Source organism: Melanotaenia boesemani, chromosome 15 (assembly GCF_017639745.1).
Source record: "Melanotaenia boesemani isolate fMelBoe1 chromosome 15, fMelBoe1.pri, whole genome shotgun sequence".
NCBI classification, from domain to species: Eukaryota; Metazoa; Chordata; class Actinopteri; order Atheriniformes; family Melanotaeniidae; genus Melanotaenia; species Melanotaenia boesemani.
In genome coordinates, this window is record NC_055696.1 from 12,360,576 (window position 1) to 12,384,568 (window position 23,993).

A 23,993-nucleotide genomic window follows, 5' to 3' on the forward strand; every position below is an offset into this window, starting at 1 on the left:
TCATTTTATTCTCACAAACAAGAAATAAGTTCTTGCTTCTCATGGAGTATGTAACAGCCTTTAGAGTAAGACACTTTGCCCAAGGTGCTTTGCCTATAAATAGAAAACAAAAGCTTTTTTTTTTTTTTTTAATAAATGTCAGAGCTTCATGAAACAGCACAGTGACTGTTACTGTTTTCCTCGTGGAAGTCTGTTTTGTTAAAACAGTGCTGTTGTCATGTGGGAGTCTAAAAATGCGGCAAAAAATAGGCCAATGACCCATTGTTTAGAAAATATCAGTTTACAAAATGCTCTTTCAGGCGTACCGAGGATCTGGGCTGATCAGAGACACCTGCTGGAGGTAGGCTGGCGGCTGGCAGCAAGCTGTCCGTGCTGTCTCCATGAAGATCGTGGAGGAGGTGAGGCTTTTGCGGTCTTTCTTTAGGGTGTGTCCCCTCTGCCAGCGACAGAGCAAAACTTCCACCTGTTCTCTGAAGAAGCTTGTGGTCAAGGTGTAGAGGATGGGGTTCAAGGCACTGTTGATTGGAAGGATGAAGATAACAACCCAGCTGGAGATTGTGTCTAAAGGAGCAAACAGACAACTTCAAGAATGTGGATATTTTTTTAATATTACATTTTCTACTATATTTGGTAAAATGTGGTTAGAAAGATTAAAAGAATGTAAAATATCTGACAAGAAGCTGTTCCTATTCCTTACCAGGTATCTCCACCTCCAACAGTGAGAGAATTTTCACCAAAAATATGGGAATCCAGCAGAGGGCATCAGAGAACACTATGAAGAAAAACCTGTTAGCCACAGCCACATCTTTGTGCAGTCTGCTCCTCACGTCTGTTGCATTGATGCCTGTTTTATAGATGGAGTAGAACATGCTGGAGTAGGAGAAGACGATCACCAGGAATGCCACCAGATTTAGACCTAAAGAAATGCACAAGTTATTTACAACCATGTACTCACAGAACAAAGTAGTATGAAGATCATTTGCTGTAGTAAAGTGCCACCAGCAGTGGCTGTGACAATAATTAAAATGAAGAGAAATGCATCAGCAGAAAAGGGGATTAGGCTTGTTATTCCTTGTCCTGTGGAAATTAGGTCAGACTGGTTTAGGGAGAGGTTGTCATCTTGGGTTGGTTGTTCAAAAGATTTAATCCGGATAAAAGCTATTTTTCAGGATGGTGTATCATGTAATCCAACTTACTTTTACCCCAAAGGAAAATAAGACTGGATCACCGTGATCTGGAATCCCGTTTATTAGGATCACCAAATCTGGATTTCCAGCATGTACATCAATGTGAAGAACAACAGTTAGAAACGACGGTTTGGATGCCGTAACTACTTGCGAGTGGAACCACAGGGAGCATGTAACATTACATGTGCATGTATTGTCCTGCATAACATTGCAACAGGTGGACTGTCCCTCTATGTGACAATGTTAATGGTGCACCTGAGCCCTGTGTTGAGGTACCGGCCCAGCCTCTGGCATTCTGTACGAATGAGGGATGGACGGGACGTTTAATGAGGGATGCAATCGTGCAGTGCTGACTGACAGGAAAATCAACTATTTTATGTGTGTTTGTTATTGAATTTGTTTGAGGTGTATTTCTGGGGACAGGATGATGTTATGTTTTATTCTTGCTTTACTATGCTGAAAGGCTTAATAGGAGCCTATGCCTATTTTAAAAGGTTAAACAAATCAGGTGCAAAATTAGAATATGCACAGACTAAAAAGATACTATTATTTGTTAAAATCTGTGGTTTTACCACAGTTTCCTCCTGAAATCCACCTTGTAATTCTACCCCTTTTGGAATCCAGATAATCCTAGTTTTTTTTTTTGGATCAAAGTTATTCGGATCCTACTCAAAAGTTTCGAACAACCCAAACTGAGGGTTTTATCTGGATAACAACCAGGATTAGATTATGTGATCCAAGCCGATTTCGGAAACCGGATTTCTATTTTAACCAACCCATTTTCAAGATTTGATCCTATCTGATAACCGAAATCTGATCGGATTAAATTTGAACAACCGGCCCCTTGGGGTATTTTTCTTCATGCTGTGTAGCCTGGAGCCAGGTGTCTAGGGGAGTTTACTATTAACAGGGAGTGCTGTAACTATGGGACAGTATTCACTACTTTTTCCCCATACCATTAAAGATGCAGGCATTTGAACTGAGCTCTGATAACAGGCCAAATGGTTCCTCTACATTTGACACTGGAGGACTTCCAAAAATTTCATTCTAAATTTTTTTTGCATTTGTGGATGCAGACAACGATTTCCATGACAAGAAATATTTGTTTTAATGCAGTGTCACCCGAGCATCCAATTTTGATTTTCGGCCATGCTCTTTGTGTATAGAGATAGCTCCAGATGCTCTGAATCTTTTGATATTATATTCTGTAGATGATGGAATAATCTTCACAAGTTCTCCTAATTTTCCAAGGAAGAGCATTATTTTAGGATTGACCTGCAATTTGTAGAAGCAAAGGGCTGCACGGTGGGTTTCTGGTTTGAGCCTCGACTGGGAGGAGGAGTTGAAGCCAGACTTTCTATGAGATTCTGTCTCTCTAAGATGCAATTTTTATACGCAGATGATTTACTGCCAATAACCCCAAAAGTTACAGCATGTTTCTCCAGCTGGTTTCCTTTTTTTTTTCTTCTTCTTAACATTTAATTTGTTTTATATATACTTAGTATCCCACATTTTTAGAAGAGGGATTATATTTGAATGGGCAATATGTGTAAAGTACCATTTGTACATGAATGTCACGCAAAGTTTTGCGTTGAAACAAATTATTATTATTAATTTCATTGATTATTTTTGTCTCTGGCTTTAATATTTGGAGTATCTCACATTAAACGAATAACAGAGATGCAACAATAATTGAACATCATCCATACATCACTGCTCAGTAAGATTAAGGAAACTGAATTTAATTTTTAAAAGCAAAAATTATATTAGATTATATAATCATCTAGATGTTATTGTTTTTTATGGATTTTATTGCACAAAACTATCAGTGATGAAAACATTTTTTTTTTTACCAATAACTCAAACTACATTATTCCAAATTATTTTACATAACAATTTCAAAACATTAGATAGATTGTCAATGGCAGTATCCATTACGAGGGAAGTGGTTATTTCACAAATTATTATGAGATCACAAAGGAAAAAAATCCCAGACTTGCTTGAGCACACATTCGCTAAAAAGTGGAGCAAGCAAGTGAGAGAGGAGACAGAATTTTCTCATTTTTGGACCTCATACACAGGCTATGAGAACACATATGACTCTTAGAAAACCTTTAGAAAGTAAATTTTGCACAGTATGGGACCTTTAACTCGTATTTCCTACTGTATCTCCTACTGATTCTATAGCCCATCACATCCCCTTCTCTGATCATAAATTAATCTCCTTCAAATTATATGTGTCTCTTTATAAAACCCACCCTCCCTGTTTCATTTCCTTCAGGAAAATCAAGGATATTAATCTTGACACAATGTCTTCTGCCATAAATAACCTCCCCACTCCTTGCAATTTTTCCACTCCTGATAATTTAGTTTCTCACTACAATGACAACTTCAACCTCCTTCTTAACATCTTCGCTCCACTGAAACACAGATGCGTTTCCTTCTCCCGCTCTGCTCCATGGTTCACTCCCGCCCTGCACCAACTTAAAGCCAAAGGGCGCCGTCTTGAATGCCTTGCCAGTAAACTGGACTCACCATTCATAAGGACATGTACAATAGCCACATTCTTCTATATAAGGACTGTATTGCTTCACCAAAATCCACATATTATTCAGGCTTAATCTGTTCTAATGAAGGAAATTCTAAATCTCTCTTTTCACTGTTCAGTAATATCACAAAACCTACGGACACGTTCCCTCCTCATCTTTACACAGCTGACTTCTGCAATTCCCTTTTGTCCGTCTTTACCTCAAAAATCTCAAATATCCATCAACAGCTTGCCACTGAAGGAGCTGCTGTCTCCATCGCAGACCCTCTACCTCCATTTCTATCCTTTCTATCCCACACCCGTTCTCAGATTTCACTCTTCCATCCCCATCTGATATTTCTGAACTGATTCAGAAATCCAAACCTACTACCTGCCCGCTTGACCCTCTCCCTACAGTCCTAGTCAAAGCCTATCTCCCTTCACTGGTTCCTCACATCACTGTCGTCATTCATTCCTCCCTCAACACCGGATTTGTTCCACTAGCCTTCAAGACTGCTGCTGTCACTCCGATCATCAAAAAACCTGGTGCTGATCCGTCTGACTTAAATAACCCTCATTAAATTTCTAATCTTCCCTTCCTCTCCAAAATTCTTGAAAAGGTTGTCACCTCTCAGCTCCACAAACACCTCACTAATAATAACCTTTACGGACAATTCCAGTCTGGTTTCCATCCTTTTCACAGTACAGAATCTGCTCTGTTAAAAATCACCAACGACCTGCTGATGGCAGCTGACTCCGGTCTTCTCACAATCCTCATCCTCCTGGATCTCAGCGCAGCATTCAACACCATCTTACACAGCATCCTCCTAAATAGACTGGCAACCCTTGGTGTTTCGCATACTCCTCTCACTTGGTTTTCTTCGCACACAGTTAATTCAACTCAAGGCCCACACTTCAGAGTCATTCCCTGTCACGGCCGGTGTAACCCAGGGATCAGTCCTGGACCCCCTTCTGTTCATCACTTATCTTCTCCCCCATGGCTACATTTTCCGTAAATATAATATCAACTTCCATTCCTATGCAGACAACACCCATCTTTTTAAGCCCACATCAGTAGCATTACTCGGTCTGCTTATTTCCACCTTCGTAATATCAACCGTCTGCGCTCATCACTCACTCCGCACGCTGCCGCAATCCTTATCCATAGTCTTGTCCCATCCTGCATCGACAACTGTAACTCTTTGGTCTTCCCAAGAAATCACTTCAAAAACTGCAGCTTCTCCAGAACTCTGCGGCTCGTATCCTGACTCGCACCTCTTCCTTTAAACACATTTCCCCTGTACTTCAACATCTCCACTGGCTGCCAATAAAATACCAAATCAACGATAAATTACTGGTCCTCACTTTCAAAGGTATTTACAATCTGGCCCCTCCTTACCTATCTGATCTCCTCCATATTGCCACTCCTTCCGGTGCCCTTAGGTCATCCTCCTCTGTTCACCTTACTGTTCCCCCGGCCCGTCTCTCTACCATGGGGAGCAGAGCCTTCAGTCGCTCTGCTCCCCAGCTCTGGAACTCACTCCCATCCGAGATTCGGAACATCGATTCTCTTCCATCATCCACATCTGCACTCAAAACCCACCTGTTTAAACTGGCCTACTCCCTATAAATCTTGTAACTGACTGTTTTATGTAGATTTTATCTCAATGTCTTTTAATCTGTTTTTATCTCTTATGTAATTTATTTTTATTTATTTATTTATTTTTTCCTTTAGTGTACGGTGACCTTGGGTGTAGAAATATATTGTTATTATTATTATTATTATTATTATCTTAACTATTTGTTAAAAAAAAGAAAACATGGATCGTTTTTTTATTGCTCTGTGCAAGGATTAAGTTTTTTTCCCTTTAATTAAGCTCACCTGGGAAACTAATTATTATAGATAATCTTGTTATAGATTGTAATAGAAAACAACACAAGCAAAATTTTCCACAGAAAAACTAGAACCCAAATATATAATTACCTGAAATCCTTTGTGAATAATAATTTGGTGCACTGTTTGAGGTTTAGCGGTTCAGCCTAGCAGTAGTCTTTTATTAATTTAATCTTTATCATAGGATTTCATGCAAAATCTTAATCTGACATGAAATCATGCATCTTTGCAGTGACATTTCAAATAGTTTATGCATTTTAACAGGACATCAGAGGCCAGATCGTAGCTGAGCTGAGGGTAAGCTGCTTGCTACCGTGTAGACCGGTAAAATAAATCTGCCTGTTCTCTTTATTCTCAGGCTGTTAGTTTCAGGGCCTCAACGTGAGACACTTCAGCCAGTGAACTTGTGTTTTTTAAAACCTATTAATTGACTGCTCTCACTGCTGGAGCTGAACGTGCTCAGCAAAAAATAGCTTCTCCAATTGGCTTTCATGTTATCATCACAATGAGAGTCAAGATAGATAAATGTGAATACCAAATGGTTTTGACCTGAACAGAATGCATATTGCGCCCTTTTTTACGCATTAGTAGGCTTCACTACTATTTTTTTGTCCTGCAGGGCAGGGGTATCATATCTGACAGCACTTCTAAACTACATTGCAACATGAACTAATTTTACTTATTCTGGTTCTTATTATGAACAGCCTTGCAGAGATGAAAATGTTGGCACCCTTTAAGACAGAATATTACTGGAATTCACTGTTGCCCAACTTTCACACTACAGCTAAGAGAGGACAGGGAGTAACAAGACTCCGGGATAAACATGCATTGTTGATAGAGCCACTGTGTTTTGTGGAAGCCCAGTTTAATGTGCGGGAAAGTTCATGTACTTGTTCGCACATGGAAAAAAATAGGTAACAAGAACACTTGGGTTTGGGCTACACTTGAAAGATTCAAGATGAAAAAATAAATTAGCAACAAATTCAGCAGAGATTACATAGAAATCCTGCAAGACCGAATGTTTCGTTTCGTTTCGTTGCTCAGTTGTTTGAGGAAATACAAATTTTCCTATCCCCGAAATGCTGCTTATTTAGATGGTAAGCTGCTTATTTGGTGCAATAATTAAAAAAAAAAAAGAAAAAAGGAAAAGGTGGGGAAAAAAAAGAAAATCTTTAATTTACCTAGAAAAATCCCTGTGGAATATCCTTTGGCAGTAGGGTTTTCTTGCCTGTCAGAGTGCAGGGGAAAGCAGACCCCATTACGTCCATAGTAGTTTCCAAAGACCTCCTCATTCATAAGCGGCACAGCAGCGATGATGAATCCCATCACCCAGATAGAAGATAGGACCACCTTGTAGCGGGACAACAAACATGCCGTTAGGATTTCAGATACAGCGCTCTTCAAATGTCATGCTGAAACATGATTAAGAACATTTGTGACTCCGTGGATCCCCACGTTCTCACTGACATTTTATTATCAAAATCAGTGTTCAATCTGGGTACTTTTCCTGTTGACTGACATTTCTGGCTCTTTTTCTCCCAGGAGAAAACAATCAGCATGTGTCAGAGTTTTTTCAACATTTTCTTTAAATGAGTTTTATATATATATATATATATATATATATATATATATATATATATATATATATATATATATATATATATATATAATCGACCCACAACTGAGGATTTTATTAATGCACTAATACACTAATGAAAAAAAACCCCATTATCATTAGATTATAACAAAAAATATCAAGCTTTAAATAAATATGTTTTGCTTGAATGTTATATGATTGTTAACTATTTTAAAAACATAAATTACAGAGGTTTACCTTCTATTTTGATGGGTTAATTAAAGAAGAATAAACCTATTGACAAGCCAAGCATCTCACACATTTGACTGATTTCATTAATAGACCCAGCCTAACAAAAACATCTGATAAGTGGAATGTGCTTCTTAAAATAACATTTACATTTCTTTGATATGTATTCAACTAATTGTTAGTGTTTACCATGCCGTTTTAGCAGGATGGCTGTGTTTGTTTACTTTACAGCTGCAAAAAGATATGATGCCAATTTGGGTAAAATAGAAGCTGAACCCATTAATCATAGATAGTCTGAGTAATTTTAATAAAAAAAATCTTTTTATTATTGAAACATTTGGAGGCAGCTTGCATACTGTCCTTGGATTAACAAGCCAGCAAGGCACATTTAATCTTGGATGAGTTGTGTGTATGTAGGCGGAAACTGCAACCTTTTATTATGTTTCTTTGCTTTAGGAATTGGCTATTTATTTAACAAAAAACACATGAAGTTTTATAAAAAAGAGGACTATTGCAAAAATACACTAATGCCAACTACATCAACTTCTTTAATAAGACTAAAAAGACTTTTCATTGATTTGATGTAGCATATGTAAACTGCGTAAACTCTTACAATGGTGGCTGATATATACTGTAGAATTTCCAAAAGGGTGAGTCACAGCACTACCTTTGAGCCATAAAACAGCCTGCCATGTTTCAATTAAAGCAGATGAATAGCTGTTGATAAAAAGCAAAGGACACACACATCCACATGCAACCATTTAGATATTTATTCACTTATCAGGGACATAAAATAACTCACCACTATTTGAAGTTTGCCAGGACGCAGATTGCTGAAGGGGAAGACAATAACCAGGAATTTCTCAAGCGTCAGGTAGGTCAGGAGCAGAACAGACACCTGGGGGAAATCACTCACTATAAATAAACAGTAATTACAAATGAGTGTAGTCTTTCCTCAGAAGACAACACAGTCTTCTATTACTTATTATTATTAATATTATTAGCTTATACATTGCTGCTACCATTATATACTACGATTATATACTGCTGTTATTACACTGTTACTTTTACTATTATTGTATTATCATCTCACAAATGCCCTTAAGTGTATATATTCTGTTTTTCCTACTTTCAATATTTCATCTTATTGCGTTTTTTTTTGTGTATTTTATATAATATACCGGACTGCTATGACAACTTAATTTCCCCTTGGGGATGAATAAAGTCTGCCACAAAATCAAACAAAACAAAACAAAACAATAAAGATCTTGCACGCCTTAGTGATGATGGGAGAGTTTGACCTGCACAAACCATCCCATCAATTCCCAATAGGGTTCAGGTCTGGATTCTGTGGTGGCCAATCCATGTGTGAAAATCATGTCTCACGCTCCCTGAACCTCTTTTACAATTTGAGCCTGATGATTCCTGGCATTGTCATCTTGAAATATGCCTGCGCCATCAGAGAAGAAATGCTGGAATATCCTGCTCATTCAGTATATTCAGGTATTCAGCTAACCTCATTGTTTTGTATTGTAGCTGAACCTAGACCTGACCAACTGCAGCAACCCTGATCACAGAATGCCCACACAGGCTTGTACAGTAGGCTCTAGGCATGATGGCTGCATCACTTCATCGGCCTTTTCTTACCGTGATACTCCATCACTCTGGAACAAGGTAAATCTGGACTCATCAGACCACATGACCTTCCTTTTCTTATAACTACACAGCTGTTCAGTCCCAATCCCCTGAGTTTTCTTTGCATTGTGTGTATGGAAATGCTCTTAATTTCACTATTAAAAACAGTCCTGAGTTCTACTGAAGGTTTTTTTTTATTTGATTTCACCAAATGTTTTAATGATGGCTAAACACATTCTTTCAGGTTTTTTTCCAACCACATTTCTTCCCCGAAAACAATGTTTCTCCACTATCCTTCAAGTTTTCAATAATGTGTTGGAGAGTTCTTAACCCAATTATAGTACTTTTCTGCTTGATGCATGCCTTTCTTAAACACACTAACATCTTTTCCTAGACCGCTAGATGTGTCTTTTGACATGGTTGTTTAAGAAATAAGAAGCTACTCATTTGGGGACCAGTTGGGGATAAGATAACCACCCATGCAGTAATTATCCAATAGGAGGCTCTTACCTATTTGCTTTAAATTCAGGGGGTGACCTTTTTTTTGCCAGGCAGTGCATAAGCTGTATGAGCAGGATGTGTGTAGGTCTACATCACAAAACAAGCAATGTCCCACCAGTAGGCTGATCATCACCAAATTATCCTGCATATTCAAATCTTTTCCAAACATCAAAACAACAAAAGGTGTTTTGCAATTTTGGTGCTGATTTTTAAGTTTCCAGAGACACCATCATAAAGGTGAATACCGGTGTTTTTTTAATGACACATCCTTAAATTCACACGCAATGTGTCTGCATGCTTCTGATCCAAAAGTGGCATTCAGGTGTAAACAGATATGTAAATTAGCAGATCTGAAAGCATATTTGTTAAAACAGTTGTGAGAGCATATATACTGTGTATGACAGTACCTGTGAGGAGAGCATGGCCAGGAATCCAATAGTACGACACTCCACACTCTCCATCCACAGCAAGGCATTACGATTATACTGCCCACGAAACTTTACATCGAAAACTCCAACAAAAAACAGGTAAACCCCCATGAGGCAGTCTGCACCTGGATGGGAAGACGTAAAAAATCATTTTACAGAGAAATGCTATGTTTATGGATTTGTTGAATATGCCCATTTGTCAGCTGCAGCTGCTTCTTGCAACAATACCTAAAATTTTTCTCATTCAATATTCAAAACAATATTTCTATCCTAAGCCAGGGGTCATTGCCTTAGGTTTAGATAATGGAGTGTTCAGGTGGGTAGTTAATTTCTGATTGTGCTAATGTAAATATTGAGAAAAGGAAAAAAAAAAAAAACCTTGAACATCTTTTTAGTTTTGCTACATTTTGTATACCAAGCGCAAAAACTGAAAATATGAACAATTATCCATTATTATATCATGCCATTCTTTCTGTAAGGCTTGAAGTTGCATTGCCAATTGGAAATATACATGTAAATAAAGGTTAGTTGAGGGGAGAAAATGGGATAAGTTTGTGGTTATGTGTAAATTCCTGAGAAAGGTAAGAAAAACTGGCAAGAAAGGATTGACTGGTGACTTTATATTACTGAAGCTGAACCCAATTAAAAATGTTTAAACACGTCATCTTTTGAATTACCTGCCATTTTATACCAAAAAAAAAAAAAACGGTCTTTGTTATGTTAAATAATTTGTTTAGACATTATTTTAAACAGATTTTGATAATTAAGACATTAGCAATTACTGTAAGATCATCTAAGTGTTTTGTTTGATGCTACAGCTGTCACAAACATTATTTTGGTTTGGATGATCCATTCTCACAGAAAAAAATCCATTAAACAAATTTTCCTTTTAATGAGCATAGCATTCACGCTTAATACTTCTCAGACATTGGAAATAGAACATTGGAAAAAAATCTCAATGACATAACTAAATGGAAAATGAACAAACAAAGCCTGCATGACTCAGATCAGAAATGAAACGACTCCCTTCGGCTCTAATAATAACGACTGGACTTAAATCCTGCACATTTAATACTGAACTGTTTACATTATCGGGCCTTTCTCTCTCAGCTGGCTTAAAGACAAAATGCAGCGCAGTTGTGAAGTGAGGCTTTGAAACCATTTGTACTTTATTATTGCAGCTTTTCATCCTTAAATTATGCAGGCGACAAATAAAATATCTTCTAGTTTTTAGAACCACATGGGTTTGCATGTGTGCCTTTGTTTTTATTACTTCATTGGGACCTGACATAAACAAGATCAGGCAGGTCAGGTCAGTGGTAAGGAGTGGGTTGAGGGTAGGTAGAAGTTGGTTGATGTTGTGCATCTTCTCTATTTATTTATTTTTGGGTTCATTTAGATAAGCTGCAAGAAACTACCATTATATGACCTGAGTACAGCTTTTGTAAAGTTAACTAACATGTAGATAACATCCTTGAATACACCAAGTATGATCAAGGAAGTAAAATATCTATACAATCAAATGCAATGATGCAATAATAAAGACAAGTCTACTGAAATTCTGTGCGTTCATTATTCAGTATGTTTTCTTACCCTAAAAATTGCTCATCAGGTTATTCAAATGAAAAAAAGAAGAAAAAAAAGACTAAATCTACAGACATTTTTGGAGACAAACTAAATGAAAGCAGAATGTGATGATTTGCAACCGATACAATAGAACATAGTTTACAATATAAAACTGAAATGATATCAAAGTTCTTTTTAACTAAAAACATCACGTAACCGAGAATTTAATAACAGCAACACATTTAAAAAAAAAAGATAGGAAAGAGCAATGTTTACCACTGCGTAGCACCTCATCTTTACCAGCAATTCATGAATGTCTGGGAACATCTTGCTCTAAAATACCCATGTATACCTGAGCGAGTGAGGGGCGAGCTGCCAGTTCCATAGTCACAAGCGCACCCCCACTAAATGTTGATTACAAACATATGGGCCCTTTTCTCTTTAGTCCTGAGGATGTGACTTCTATGAAGATTTTTAAATTTTAATTTAGCTGATCATAGAACAGTTGTCTGCTACTTCTTAAAGCAGCCAGCAGAGATGCATTTGCCTTAAGCCTAGTACACACATAACGATTTTTTTAATCTTATGAGATTTTTTATTGGTTCGAGACCTCACACGTGAAGAGAAAAAATCAGGCATTAAACAGTTTTGATCATAATGTGTGTGGTGCGCGCCGATAATCTAATCACAGAACAACACACACATAACGATGCTGTCCTGCAACTGATATACAATCTAGTCCTCTGAGCTAGACAAACATTGAAATGTAGAAGAAAGAACCATAGCAACAATCAGAAAACACAAGCATGGAAGGGAATATATAGAGGACGAGAGAATGATGGTGGTCTTGGGACTAATTTTAACAGAAAATGCCAGAAATGAAAAAAAGAACAGACTGGAGACGGCGTGAACACAGACTTTTTTACTTCCTTGTTCCCCAGCCAGCTCGCTCTCTGATTGGCTACAGTCCGTACCACGTCACCATCCAAGCAGTCAGAATGCACGAGTCGTCGGCGTTCCTCAGAAATCGGCTCCGAAATAGTGAACACGTTCAATAATCCCAATTGTCGGCTACAATCCGTTTTGGAGTGGATTATCAGGATAAATTGACTCGCAACACACCACAGACAAAAAAATGATCGGACAGGGAAATCTCACGATGATCAGGCGTTTGCTGTCCGAGGTCGACAAGAGGCAAAATCAAGACAAAAACAGCCCAAAAATCGTGATGTGTGTACCAGGCTTTAGTCCATTTTAAATAAGCCATGATCCTAAGTTTTTGGATCATGTTCATTTACGGTGTTTTATTTGCATGACATAGCTTTAACTTGGATTTACAGTATCTCACATAAGTGAGTGCATCCCTCAAATTTTTGCAAATATTTTAGTATGTCTTTTCACGAGATAACACTATATAAATGAAACTTTGTTATACACAATATCAAACTATGGAAACTAAACTTTGATATTCTGTATCTCAAAATTTCATTTCTATAGTGTCTCATGAAAAGATATACTAAAATATTTGCAAAAATGTACTTACTTATGTGAGATACTGTATGTATGGCACTGTGAACTGTGTTTGCAATCAAAAACATTTCTGGTTTTTTGGAAGTGGTCCTGAGCCCATGCAGTGTTTCCATGTCAGAATCATGCTTCTTTCTAATCCATCCAAAAATACTGGGCTTCTAGCACACAGAGATGTCTCCAAATTCTAATTAGATACAACATGTTGCTCCAGCTGTGCCTTTTTAGCAACACTTACTTTGCCAGTCCCATGGAGACACAAGCCCCCCCCCAATCCAGACTTTTATGAGATGACTTACTGCCATTTAATTTAATATGACTGATAGTTTTCACAAAATAATGAAATGTTTTAATTCCATCATTTGATGTGATTTATTTGTTTGGAAATTTTCATATCATTGCATTCTGTTTTAATTCAAATTCTATACGCTATCTCAACTTGTGAACATGGCATTGAACCACTTTTCAGCTATGGAAAGCAGAGAGAGGAAGCAAAATTCACAACCTCAAGACAATCAATGCTGCTCACCTCTAACTTTTAACCTTAGGATGTTTTTATTGAAATTAAATCAAGTTCAGCATCTTTTCCACACCTGGTTAACCAAAAGTGACATTCCTTCCCTTTATAAAGCTTACTGTGTTTACTGTGTTTCCATTTAATGGAAAACACAGATCCTGGAAATAAATAGAAAACCTTATCTCGGAGACACTATTTACAAAACTGCTGGTAAAACCCCAACTTCTGTGCTCTAAGCTGTGATCATCCCCTGTATTATATCTGTGGGAAATCAAATCCTTCTATAAAACTTTCTTACACACATAATTATATTCAAATTACAAACAAAAATGTAGTTTGATCACAGTTTTTAAAGGCTGGACGAGGGTTATTTATTACACTTAAAGAGCTAACACTTTATGATCATGTTTTCTCTTGATCATTTGTTGAAAAAGTATCAAATGTGAACTACAATCAATAAATAAAGAATTAATTCTAATTCTAATGTTTTATGTAAGAAGTCATGAGCAGTATGTAACTTTATGATCTTAAAATTATGTTTCTCATTTTTATTCTGGCACAGTGACATTTAATAAGAACACTCTGGAGCTCTGTTGTTGTCCAGCAGCATCTCAAGGCTGAGAAACAGCATTTCTCAACTTTTTGTTTACAGGATGTTGCGTCACTTTATAGCAGCATTTTGCTTTACAGCATCGCGTCACCCACCAGCAACTGGATATCAACACACTGGCTGTTTAAACCATGCATTGTAGCTGATACAAAGAAATGCAAGGGGACATTATTGGAGGAAGCAAGGAAAAGAAAGAAAGACAGGGAAAGAGATAAGACAAGAGTCAGCATGAGATTGGTTTTTACGGACTGGAGTACAGGTAAGACACAAGACAGATACCGAATTAACTATTGTTAGGGGGCGAGTCACTAAGAAAATCAGCCAAAGTTCAGTATTTGGCTTTATTCTATTCTATTCTATTCTATTCTATTCTACAGTCATTTAGGGGACGCTTTTATCCAAAACAATTTACATTTGAGAGTAAAAGAAAGAAAGAAAGAAAGAAAGAAAGAAAGAAAGAAAGAAAGAAAGAAAGAAAGAAAGAACGAAAGAAAGAAAAAAAAACTCAGAGAAGACTTACTGCTGGAAGCCTTTCCAAAAAAAACTTTTTCTAACTGTACTGTTGTAAACTTTAACATTTAACAGGTCAACTGAGGCTTGAAGAGTTTGAGACGTAGCTCTTGAGGTTTTCTTTTTATTCTTTTGCAGTTTTTCAGATTTTTTCGCATCATCTGACCTTAGGGTGAACTTGTCCACACCTGGGAAGAAGGTAACTATCTGTAATGTTGTCTACTTATATAATCATTCTCACTGCTAGACACCAGCTTGTTCAGAAATGGTTTTAGAAACATTCACAGATTGATGAACAGTAACAACTGCTTCACTGAGATCATTGTTGATGCATTACCTCCTTGGCAGACACCTGAACACTCCAGACTAAAACGCTGCCAAACTTCTCTTCCTATAGAGGTGATCACAATTATTGATGATCAGTTGATTAAGTGTATTTGATCAGCAGCACCTGACTGATCCAGTTTTTGTTTAAAAAGTAATGACACAGTTGTAATATGTCCTGTCTTGTTGTTCTAAAGAGATTGTATTGACCTAATTTTAAGACCTCAACAGCACAAATGATGTTTTATGATATGTATGTAACATCTTGGAATTTAAAAAAATGGTGTTTATTTATTTTTCAGCCAACTGTACACTGCAGATTAATCTCAACTCACATATCAATGGTTTGTAGAGGTGTGGTTACTCACAGCAGAGGACTTTGATGCACGCAGCATGCAGGTTGTTCTCTGCTCGAATCAGTGATCTCATGCCGATGACTAAGAGATTACCAAAGCAAGTAATGAAGGCCATGACCCAGACAGACACTCGCAACACCATGTTAGCCAGCAGGTCTTCGAATGATGAGATGCCATCTGTGTTGGGCTTGCAGGACCTGACGTGAGGTGCATACGAGCAGTACTGGAACTTCTTAAAATAGCTGACAGAGACAATAAGCACACAAATTTAAGATATGGTAGCAGAGGGAAAAAGGGAGAACAGATTAGACAAATACATAAAAAGGTATAAATAGCAGTAAAAAGAAATGCCTGTTTGATTGTTCATTGTTAAATTTCATCAAAATTGTACATACATGTGGGAGAGGTTCTTCATAGGAAGAAACATTTTAGTCTGAATATCTGAGATCTCAATGCCTTCCAGTGCCCTGTATTGAAAACAGTATAAGTCACCATTAGATAGACATCACCAAATACTCAGTAGGTCTTTGTGTATGTTTGTGTGTACATGCATTGCCATCATTATGCAGTTATTTCTGCATAATATCCTGGATGGTCCTTAATACTTCAAGAGACTGCGAAAAGTTTAAGACTATTTTTAGGCTGAGTCTAGATATGGGTTTAGGTTGGAATTAAAGATAGGAATGTAGCTACATGCAGTTATTTGAGTGATTTGAAGACTCGGGAATGTATTGTGTCAATGAAAGTCTTCTAAAAAGACTAAAGAGACTGAGTGTACTTACAGGGACTGAAGTTGCGTCAGGTGGTTGAAGTGGCTCGGGTGAATGTCTAGATGAGGATTGTGAGATATATTTCTGCAACAAGAACAATGACGATACTCAGTAAGGCTTGTTTTTGAGACATTTAACACATGCCTGATTAACAGGGAGATTCAGATTTTCTAGGTCTTCTTTAACCTGTTCATTCTTGGAACGAACAGGTTACTCCTTGTGCTGGGTCTGCTTCTGTTTGTTAGTAAAATACAAAAAAAAGGTGCGCACAGATTTTTTAAGATTTATCTCTCCTGAAGAAGCTGCCCAGAAATACACAGATAAAAATTGTGCAGCTCCTGTAGCTCCTAAACTTTATTGATGATGTATTTATTTATTTTTTAACAGTAGATGAAATAAGATGTCCTTCAGCACAATTGAGGTATTCAGCTACATGCTGTATTGTTTGCTTTGTTTCCTCAGGTGTAGGAGGGGAAAACATCTTAAAAAACGAACATGACAGGAAAATGTTCACTACTGTACGTAAACTCTGACCCACGGAAAGGTTCATTTTTAAAGATCTTTTAATGTATTAGATATGTCACACGTAACTGTCACTATGTTATACATCACAGCTCTAATTTCTATGTTGATCAGCTATGACGTTATTGCCACTGATGGCGTCCCTTTGTGTTTGGAGTAAAGCTTCGAGAAATGGACCACTTCCAGATGCCCCATGCGCACCGAACACACTTGTGCTGGGGGCAGCCGTATGCTTGGTGAACAAAATCTCCCTTGTCAGGGAACACCATGTGTCTGTTGTGTAAGCCTAGGTTTTGGTTATGTCTGGTTGTAAGACTATTTTTGATTATCTTTAGTTTTCCAGATTGTTCTTGTATGGGAGAGATGCCATTTTTTTCCTTGTGGGTCATTTTCTCCCGTATATGTTGAAGTTAGGGTAATTTAGAAGTAGGTTTGTATTCTTTTGTAGTGAGGTAAGTTGTTCTTTTCATTTTCAGGTAGAGGTGTTTTGTTTTTTATGTTGGCCTCGGCTCTCCCTGACACTATTGGCCTTTCTGTATTTTAGATATCACACATGCATTAAGGCTCATTTATGGTTGACGCATAATTACAGGAGTAATTTGGTCTGTTTTTAGGGAGGTTAGCTATCTGTTGCTTGACGCAGAAGATGGAGCAATACCACTGGAAATCGCGGGAACAGTATTGAGCTAACACACAACCAGTGAAAGGAACAAACCAGAGAAGAAGAGGAAGAGGAAGAAGACTATTCAGAACGGCTAAATAAAAAGCACACAAAGGAGAAGAAGACACACAAACACAACTGTAGACATGGCTGGAAGATTTGAAGAGAAGCTGTGTGTCCAAAACTACAGCTGTATTTATGATGTCTCGTTGCCAGGGCGCAGGGACATAGTGAGCTTTTTTCACACTGCTAACAAACTGCTTGTGGTTTCTGAGCTGTAGTCACAGAATGAGGAAAATGAAGGGGGAACTTTCAGTCTGTACGCCTCGGAGCCTTTGTCACATCGCCAGTGTTCAGCGCCACAAGTGACTACCCAAGCATGCACGAGGAAGAGCACTTTTATTAAAAAACATTGATAGAAACCTTATGCACATTTTCATTACTTGCTAGACCCTAGAGTTACAATTAGGGCTGCAACGATTAGTCGACGTTGTCGACAATAGTCGACAATAAAAAATAGTCGACAATGAATTTAGCCGTCGATTATTGTCGGCAAAAAAAAAAAAAAAAAAAAAAAAAAAAACTACAGAGTGAGACATCGTCTTCTAATTCTATCTCTGCTGAGAGTTGCACAATGCACATGCGCAAAGAGGGGAAAAAATATAGAGTGAGGCATCGTCTTCTTTTTTTTTTATCTCTGCTGAGAGTTGCACATGAGCAATAAAGTCCGCCAGGACCAGGGAGGAAAACTGCGGTGGAGTACGTTAAAAGTCTGGGATAACTTCACGTTTAACTTACAAAATAAATTAAATTCATGTGAGATTTGTAAAGAGGACCTTGTGTACCACGGAAGTACGCCTGCAATGCTCGAACATTTAAAGAGGAGGCAAGTGCATAACAACCTCATGCAAGATTTCAAAGCTGAAAGTAAAATAAGATCCATATATAATAATCATGAGATACATAATCCGATTGGTCGACTAGTCGTTTTAATAGTCGGTGACTAATCGACCATCAAAATAGTCATTAGTTGCAGCTCTAGTTACAATATGACACAAGAACACTTTACAAAAAATCTTACATGGAATAGTACAACCAAACTTTCTAGGAAAGTCAACAAAGGACAAAAGTCCCTATTTACTTCCATGGATTACATCCTGTTTTCTGCACTGTGAATGAGCAAAACAGAGGCATTTGATTTTTCAGAACATAAATTTATTACACAACAATATTAAAGGACAACAACTAATCTGTTTGAGAAACAATCAGAGAATACAGATATTTGTTGTGCACTGAGACGTTCTATTCAGCTTTTTGTGGCAATTTCAGTGCAATCAGCCTTGGTAGGTGATAGCATCCTGCCAAGAAACTCTTTCCTTGTTTGTCTGAAAAAAGTCTTTAAAGAGCTCCCAAACAACGAAGCCATCAGGGGTTGACCGAGCATTGGTCACATGCTGAGGTTGGTGTCTCCATCCACTGCCTGTCTCCATTCTCCATCAGTATAGGGTTGATATATCTGCCAGCTTCTGGTTGAAAATGATCTGAATCACACAGGAAGTTGTGGAGAGTGATGCAGGCTTTTGTGATGTCCTCCGCTGTTTCAATGGAGCACTCCATGGCCCTTCCAAAGACTCCCCAAGGATGCAAGGATGCCGAATGCATTCTCAACAACTCGCCTGGCCCTTGAATGTCCGTAATTGTAGGTCCGATGATCATCAGAGAGCTGCAAGCCAAAAATTTGGTTAATTCATAACTAACTAACTGACATACAGACAACTATTATACTGTTATTGATCCCAAAGCAGGAAAATTAGGGGTTGCAGCAGCACAGATTGGCATAAACAGTTACTCAGATAAACAAACAAAATAAATCAGCAAAACAAACATATATCTATCAATATACCAGGAAGAAAACCCAGTGGTTACAAATAATGTAGGACACCTTTCAATATTTTTAGTGACAGAAAAGAGTACAAACAACCCTTATTGCTCAGTTTGATTTATATTAGTATTTTCCTTACCTGGATATGGACACATCAGGTTCACCTTCTGCAGGAATGCTGCATCACCCAACAAAACCGGTGGAGTGATGACGTCAGAACCGGGCAGAGGAGCAGAAGGTGAAACTTTCCCTGGATGAACTGTGATCCAAAGTGGGATCTGGCAAAAACTCCAGCATCACTGTCGCTTCCATATGCTTCAATGTTGACGAAGGTGAACCTGTACCTTGCATGCCAATAGAATGAAGTTGAAGTAGCCTTTGTAGTTATGAAAACTGCTTCCACTGTTGACTCTCACTCGTACATGTTTCCCATCGACGGCCCCCACACAGTGGGGATAATTCCACCGTTCCCAAAAGTATTCCCTGATTCTCTCCCACTGTTCTCCCTCTGGGAAAGCCACAATACTGTCCTTAAGCCCAGTCCAAATAGCATGGCACACTTCTCTGATAATGCAACACACAGTTGCAGAACCCAGCTTATAGCTTGCTGCTAAAGCTTGCTGGCTAAATCCAGATGCAAGATAGCGTAATGTCACAGCAAACCATTCTGTCTCACTCACGGGCACAGTGTGTGAGTTTCTGTGTTGGATTTGAGTGGAAACGTGGCAACTCATTGAAGGCCCAGATGGACATCGATTTCTTACATTTGTAAGACAAGCAAGAAGAATTCACCATATGCTGCGAGGTATTCAATGATCGAACAGTCCACTGCCGCCTGCGCTGCTTCTTTTTATGTCTCTTTCTAAGAACGTGCATTATTATGAGTTCCACCACCGTCGTCATGTTTGCTGTTGTCTGAAACTGCTTCTTTGTGGTTTTCTTCTTCTTCTTTTTTAGGTGTTTTGGGACAGTTGTAAACAACTTTAGAGCAGTGCATTACCACCAACAGGGGACAAAACACAGAAGTGCTTCTTCTGGAGGTGTTACTACTTTCTTCTCCTGGACCTGCCTTAGGGACATAACATGTAACAATATTACAGTTTTTCTCAGTCACTTTGATTAATTTCTTACATCAGAATTAACATTTGCACAGCAGTTAGTGTGTTTCTCAAAACACCTAATACAAACTGCAGAACCATGTGGATAACCTGCAAAAGTGACCTGTGTCACTTGCTAAAAATAGATGTTCATTCCTCAAAAGCAACTATTTATGTCAATGAAACTGTCAGAACCATCAAATGAAAAGTCCTGACACCACTGAGTATGAACTAGGTACTCAAATGGCTTAGTCATGTTTTCATTATGGCAGTCTAATCTGTAAGTGTTTTTGAATATAAAAAAGTCAGATCTTGGAGACACTGGCTGAAAATGCCCAAGACAGCTCTACACACTAGGTGTACAGCCATTTGAAAACTATGGTCAAATTACACGTTTCTGTTGTTAGTGTAACTGAATACATGACACAGAATAAATTTTTTTCAACATTTTCACTTCGTACAATGTTGCCATCTTACAGCATTATGCAAAAAAAGCATACACTTCAGTCAATTATATACAACAAACTAATAGTAAGTATTAACCATTGGTAGAGTGGTGCACAACTGTAAACAATATACTAACAGTACAAACATGTACAGTACAATATATGTACATACGGTACATATTACTCTACTATGTTACTGAACAAGACGTTCCTGTCTGTCTTGTCACATATTTCATTGACGTCACATCGATATCGTCCCTTGCGAAGCAGCAAGGAAAGTATCTCTCCTCAATGCGGGGAATCTCTGCAGGGACTCTGCAGTGATCTCATTGCATCCGCATCCATGGCTATTGGAAAGCCATTTGTATGTGGATGCTGGTCATACTGCTTCCACCTCTGGGGCAGAGAAAAACACCTCTATGGGAAATAGTGAAGTTAAGGGCCAACTGAGAGCATTGTTCATTTTAGGAGACAAGCCAGGGAAAAATATTACAAGGAAATGTTTCTGCTTGACAGATTTTGACAACTAGTTTAACATGTTTGTATGACTGACTCAGCAATGAAATGAGGACTGTTTAGTTTGATATTGAATGACTATTCAGCATTCACAAGTATTGACATTAGGAAATGATATGTTTTGAAACAGCAGAGAGTTGTATGAAAGCAACATGCCCAAAAGCATCTGCAATTTGTTGTTTTTTTTGGGTACGCCATTTTCTGCTTTTGATAATACATATATTTTTAGTATAGATACTGACCCTCAACTGGTGGCCTACTGAAAATTTGTGGCCCCCAAGCTCTGATTCTTTCACTATAGACAAGTTTCCATGTTGAGGTTGGCACAGTATTAATGAACAGTAATCCTACAATAACAGGAAAAACACCAGATGCCAGTATGTCAGCTACTTTCTGAAGCAATGAAGACTTTCCTCTCCATGGTAACGACGCGCTGACAGCCTGTCACAGAAATCACTGCTGCAGCGCGAGTGGCACATTTTTACTTTCACTTTCAGAGCGGTTTGCTAATTGAAAACGTCCTCGGCAGTGGGAACTTAGATGGGAAGAAAAATGGTGCGTTCCAAAAAAGAAAAAGTGAAGAGTAAAAAATCGACAATTCAAAGAAGAATTGACAGAACAATATGCATTCATTCTCCCTCCAACCAGCACAAGACTGATGTGCTTAATTTGACAGGAGACCATTGCTATGATAAAGGTTTCCAATTTGAAACGACATTGTGAGAGCAAGCATGGGCAGACTGGAGAGATTTCCTCAAAATTCCAAGGGAAGAACAACAAAAATAAATGCACTGAAATCGTCTTATCAAGCTGCAAGCAGATTCTTGTCACAATCCATGACAAAACACAAAAAACAACAGAGAGACTCTGAGTGATGTGGATTTTGGGGGAAGCACAAGAGAGCCATTCTCTGATTCTGAAATAATTTAAGAATGTATAAATGAAGTGATGATTATCAGACGGCTGAGGAAACGCAAGGTCCTGGAGCGTTTTGGGCCATTGGGAATAAACTTCTATCAAAGCAAACAGAGCATCAAAACAGTAATGGAATGCCTGAAAAATCCAGAAAAGATAGAAGCTGTGGCATAGCAGAGCAAAATGATAATCTGGTTGCTGTATCGTGCTGAACAAATTTGCTGTCAAGGGGAGGACTATTGGTACAAGGCTCCTCTTGATAATCTGATTCATTTATTTATTTATTTACTTTGAATCACGGAATCTATGTAATTCTGCTGGACCTGAACCGGAGGGGACAGAAAAAAGATGGAAAATTGCAAAAAGAAGCAAAAAGGGAAAGAAGAAAGGAGACAAAAACATCACAGACAGAAGGAAATAACCTTCAATCCACACCATCACCATACAACAAACTGTTACACCTGTACATGAACATGCCAGAAAATTTTCTCTTCAGAGAAGAGCGCTCAGCAAGAGCCCCCCGCGGTCTTGGGGCACAGGTCCATCCAGGCCTATCTTACAGTTTCACTATAGTGTAATTTGAAGGAAAAAGGGACAGATGAGGCTTAGCTAGAAATGCTTTTACATGATAAAACACTCCTCCTTACTCCTATTTTGAATGTGACTGCAGGGACAGTCAGGCACAGCTTATTCCATATCGTATTTTGTCAGCCCACACAGCTGGAAATTGAATGAGGGGTGTAGATGAGCTAAACATTACCTATCCTCTTTAAAATGGAACATGGAAATAATCTCTTCTAAAGAGCCTTATAGCAATTTGTGGGTAATTAATCACTGTGATGCTGCCTTCCTTTAAGTTAGGCAAGGCAAGGCAGTTTATTTGTAGAGCACATTTTCATGTACAGGGACAATTCAAAGTGCTTTACATAAAAACAAAAGGCCTTAACAGATATTTAGAAATAGTAAAACGTATCAACACATAATCACAATAAAATAATAAATTACATTAAAATGATTAAAAGCAAGATAAGTTAAAAAGTTAACTTGCAGATTTCATGCATAGGCGCATAAGAAAAGAAATGTTTTTAACCTGGATTTCAAAATGTCTACATTTGGTGAAAGTTTAATCTCCAATGGCAGTTTGTTCCATTTGTTTGCAGAATAACAGCTAAATGCTGCTTCTCCATGTTTAGTCTGGACTCTGGTCTGGAGGGATTTGTAAGCAATCAGAAGGATTTTAAAATCTATTCTGTGACTGACTGGAAACCAGTGTAAAGATTTTAAAACTGGTGTGATGTGTTCAGATCTCTTAGTCCTGGTTAAAACTCTAGCAGCAGTGTTTTAGATGAGCTGCAGATGTTTAATGCTCTTTTTAGGAAGTCCTGTTAAAAGACCATTACAATAATCCAGTCTACTGGAGATGAATGCATGGATGAGTTTCTCTTGGTCTTTCTGGGAGACTAAACTTTTAATTCTATTGATGTTTCTGAGCTGGTAAAAAGCTGTCAGGTCTGAGTCAAGTTAATTAAAATCTTTGCCGAAGCAACTTAAATCCTGATATGACAGGCAAGAACACGTGACTACAAGAAAACAAACTTTATTTATCTATCATCCACATTTGTGACATGTCTTCTGGGGAAGTACTTTTGTGCTTTGATTAATCGGTGCTCTTGTCTATTGACAGATAGGATTAGTTCCAGTCCTTGTGACCGTGAAGTGGATGACGCATGTGTAGAAAAGGAATAAATGAGTGATTGTGCACTAACACATGACAGAC

The 23,993-nt window shown here is 38.0% G+C and overlaps 1 protein-coding gene across 1 annotated transcript in view; it reads right to left on the bottom strand.

Moving 5' to 3' along the window:
• The window catches only part of rxfp2a (relaxin family peptide receptor 2a), a 94,870-nt gene continuing 70,877 nt past the window's right edge, over positions 1 to 23,993 (bottom strand). Inside the window, exons 13-20 of the mRNA XM_042007492.1 lie at positions 16,190 to 16,261; positions 15,803 to 15,874; positions 15,420 to 15,649; positions 9,977 to 10,122; positions 8,236 to 8,331; positions 6,790 to 6,958; positions 698 to 916; positions 1 to 561 (exon numbers count right to left, since the gene is read on the bottom strand). Coding sequence (XP_041863426.1) covers positions 296 to 561; positions 698 to 916; positions 6,790 to 6,958; positions 8,236 to 8,331; positions 9,977 to 10,122; positions 15,420 to 15,649; positions 15,803 to 15,874; positions 16,190 to 16,261 — 1,270 coding nt within the window. The 3' untranslated portion in view covers positions 1 to 295. The remainder of the gene's footprint in view (positions 562 to 697; positions 917 to 6,789; positions 6,959 to 8,235; positions 8,332 to 9,976; positions 10,123 to 15,419; positions 15,650 to 15,802; positions 15,875 to 16,189; positions 16,262 to 23,993) is intronic.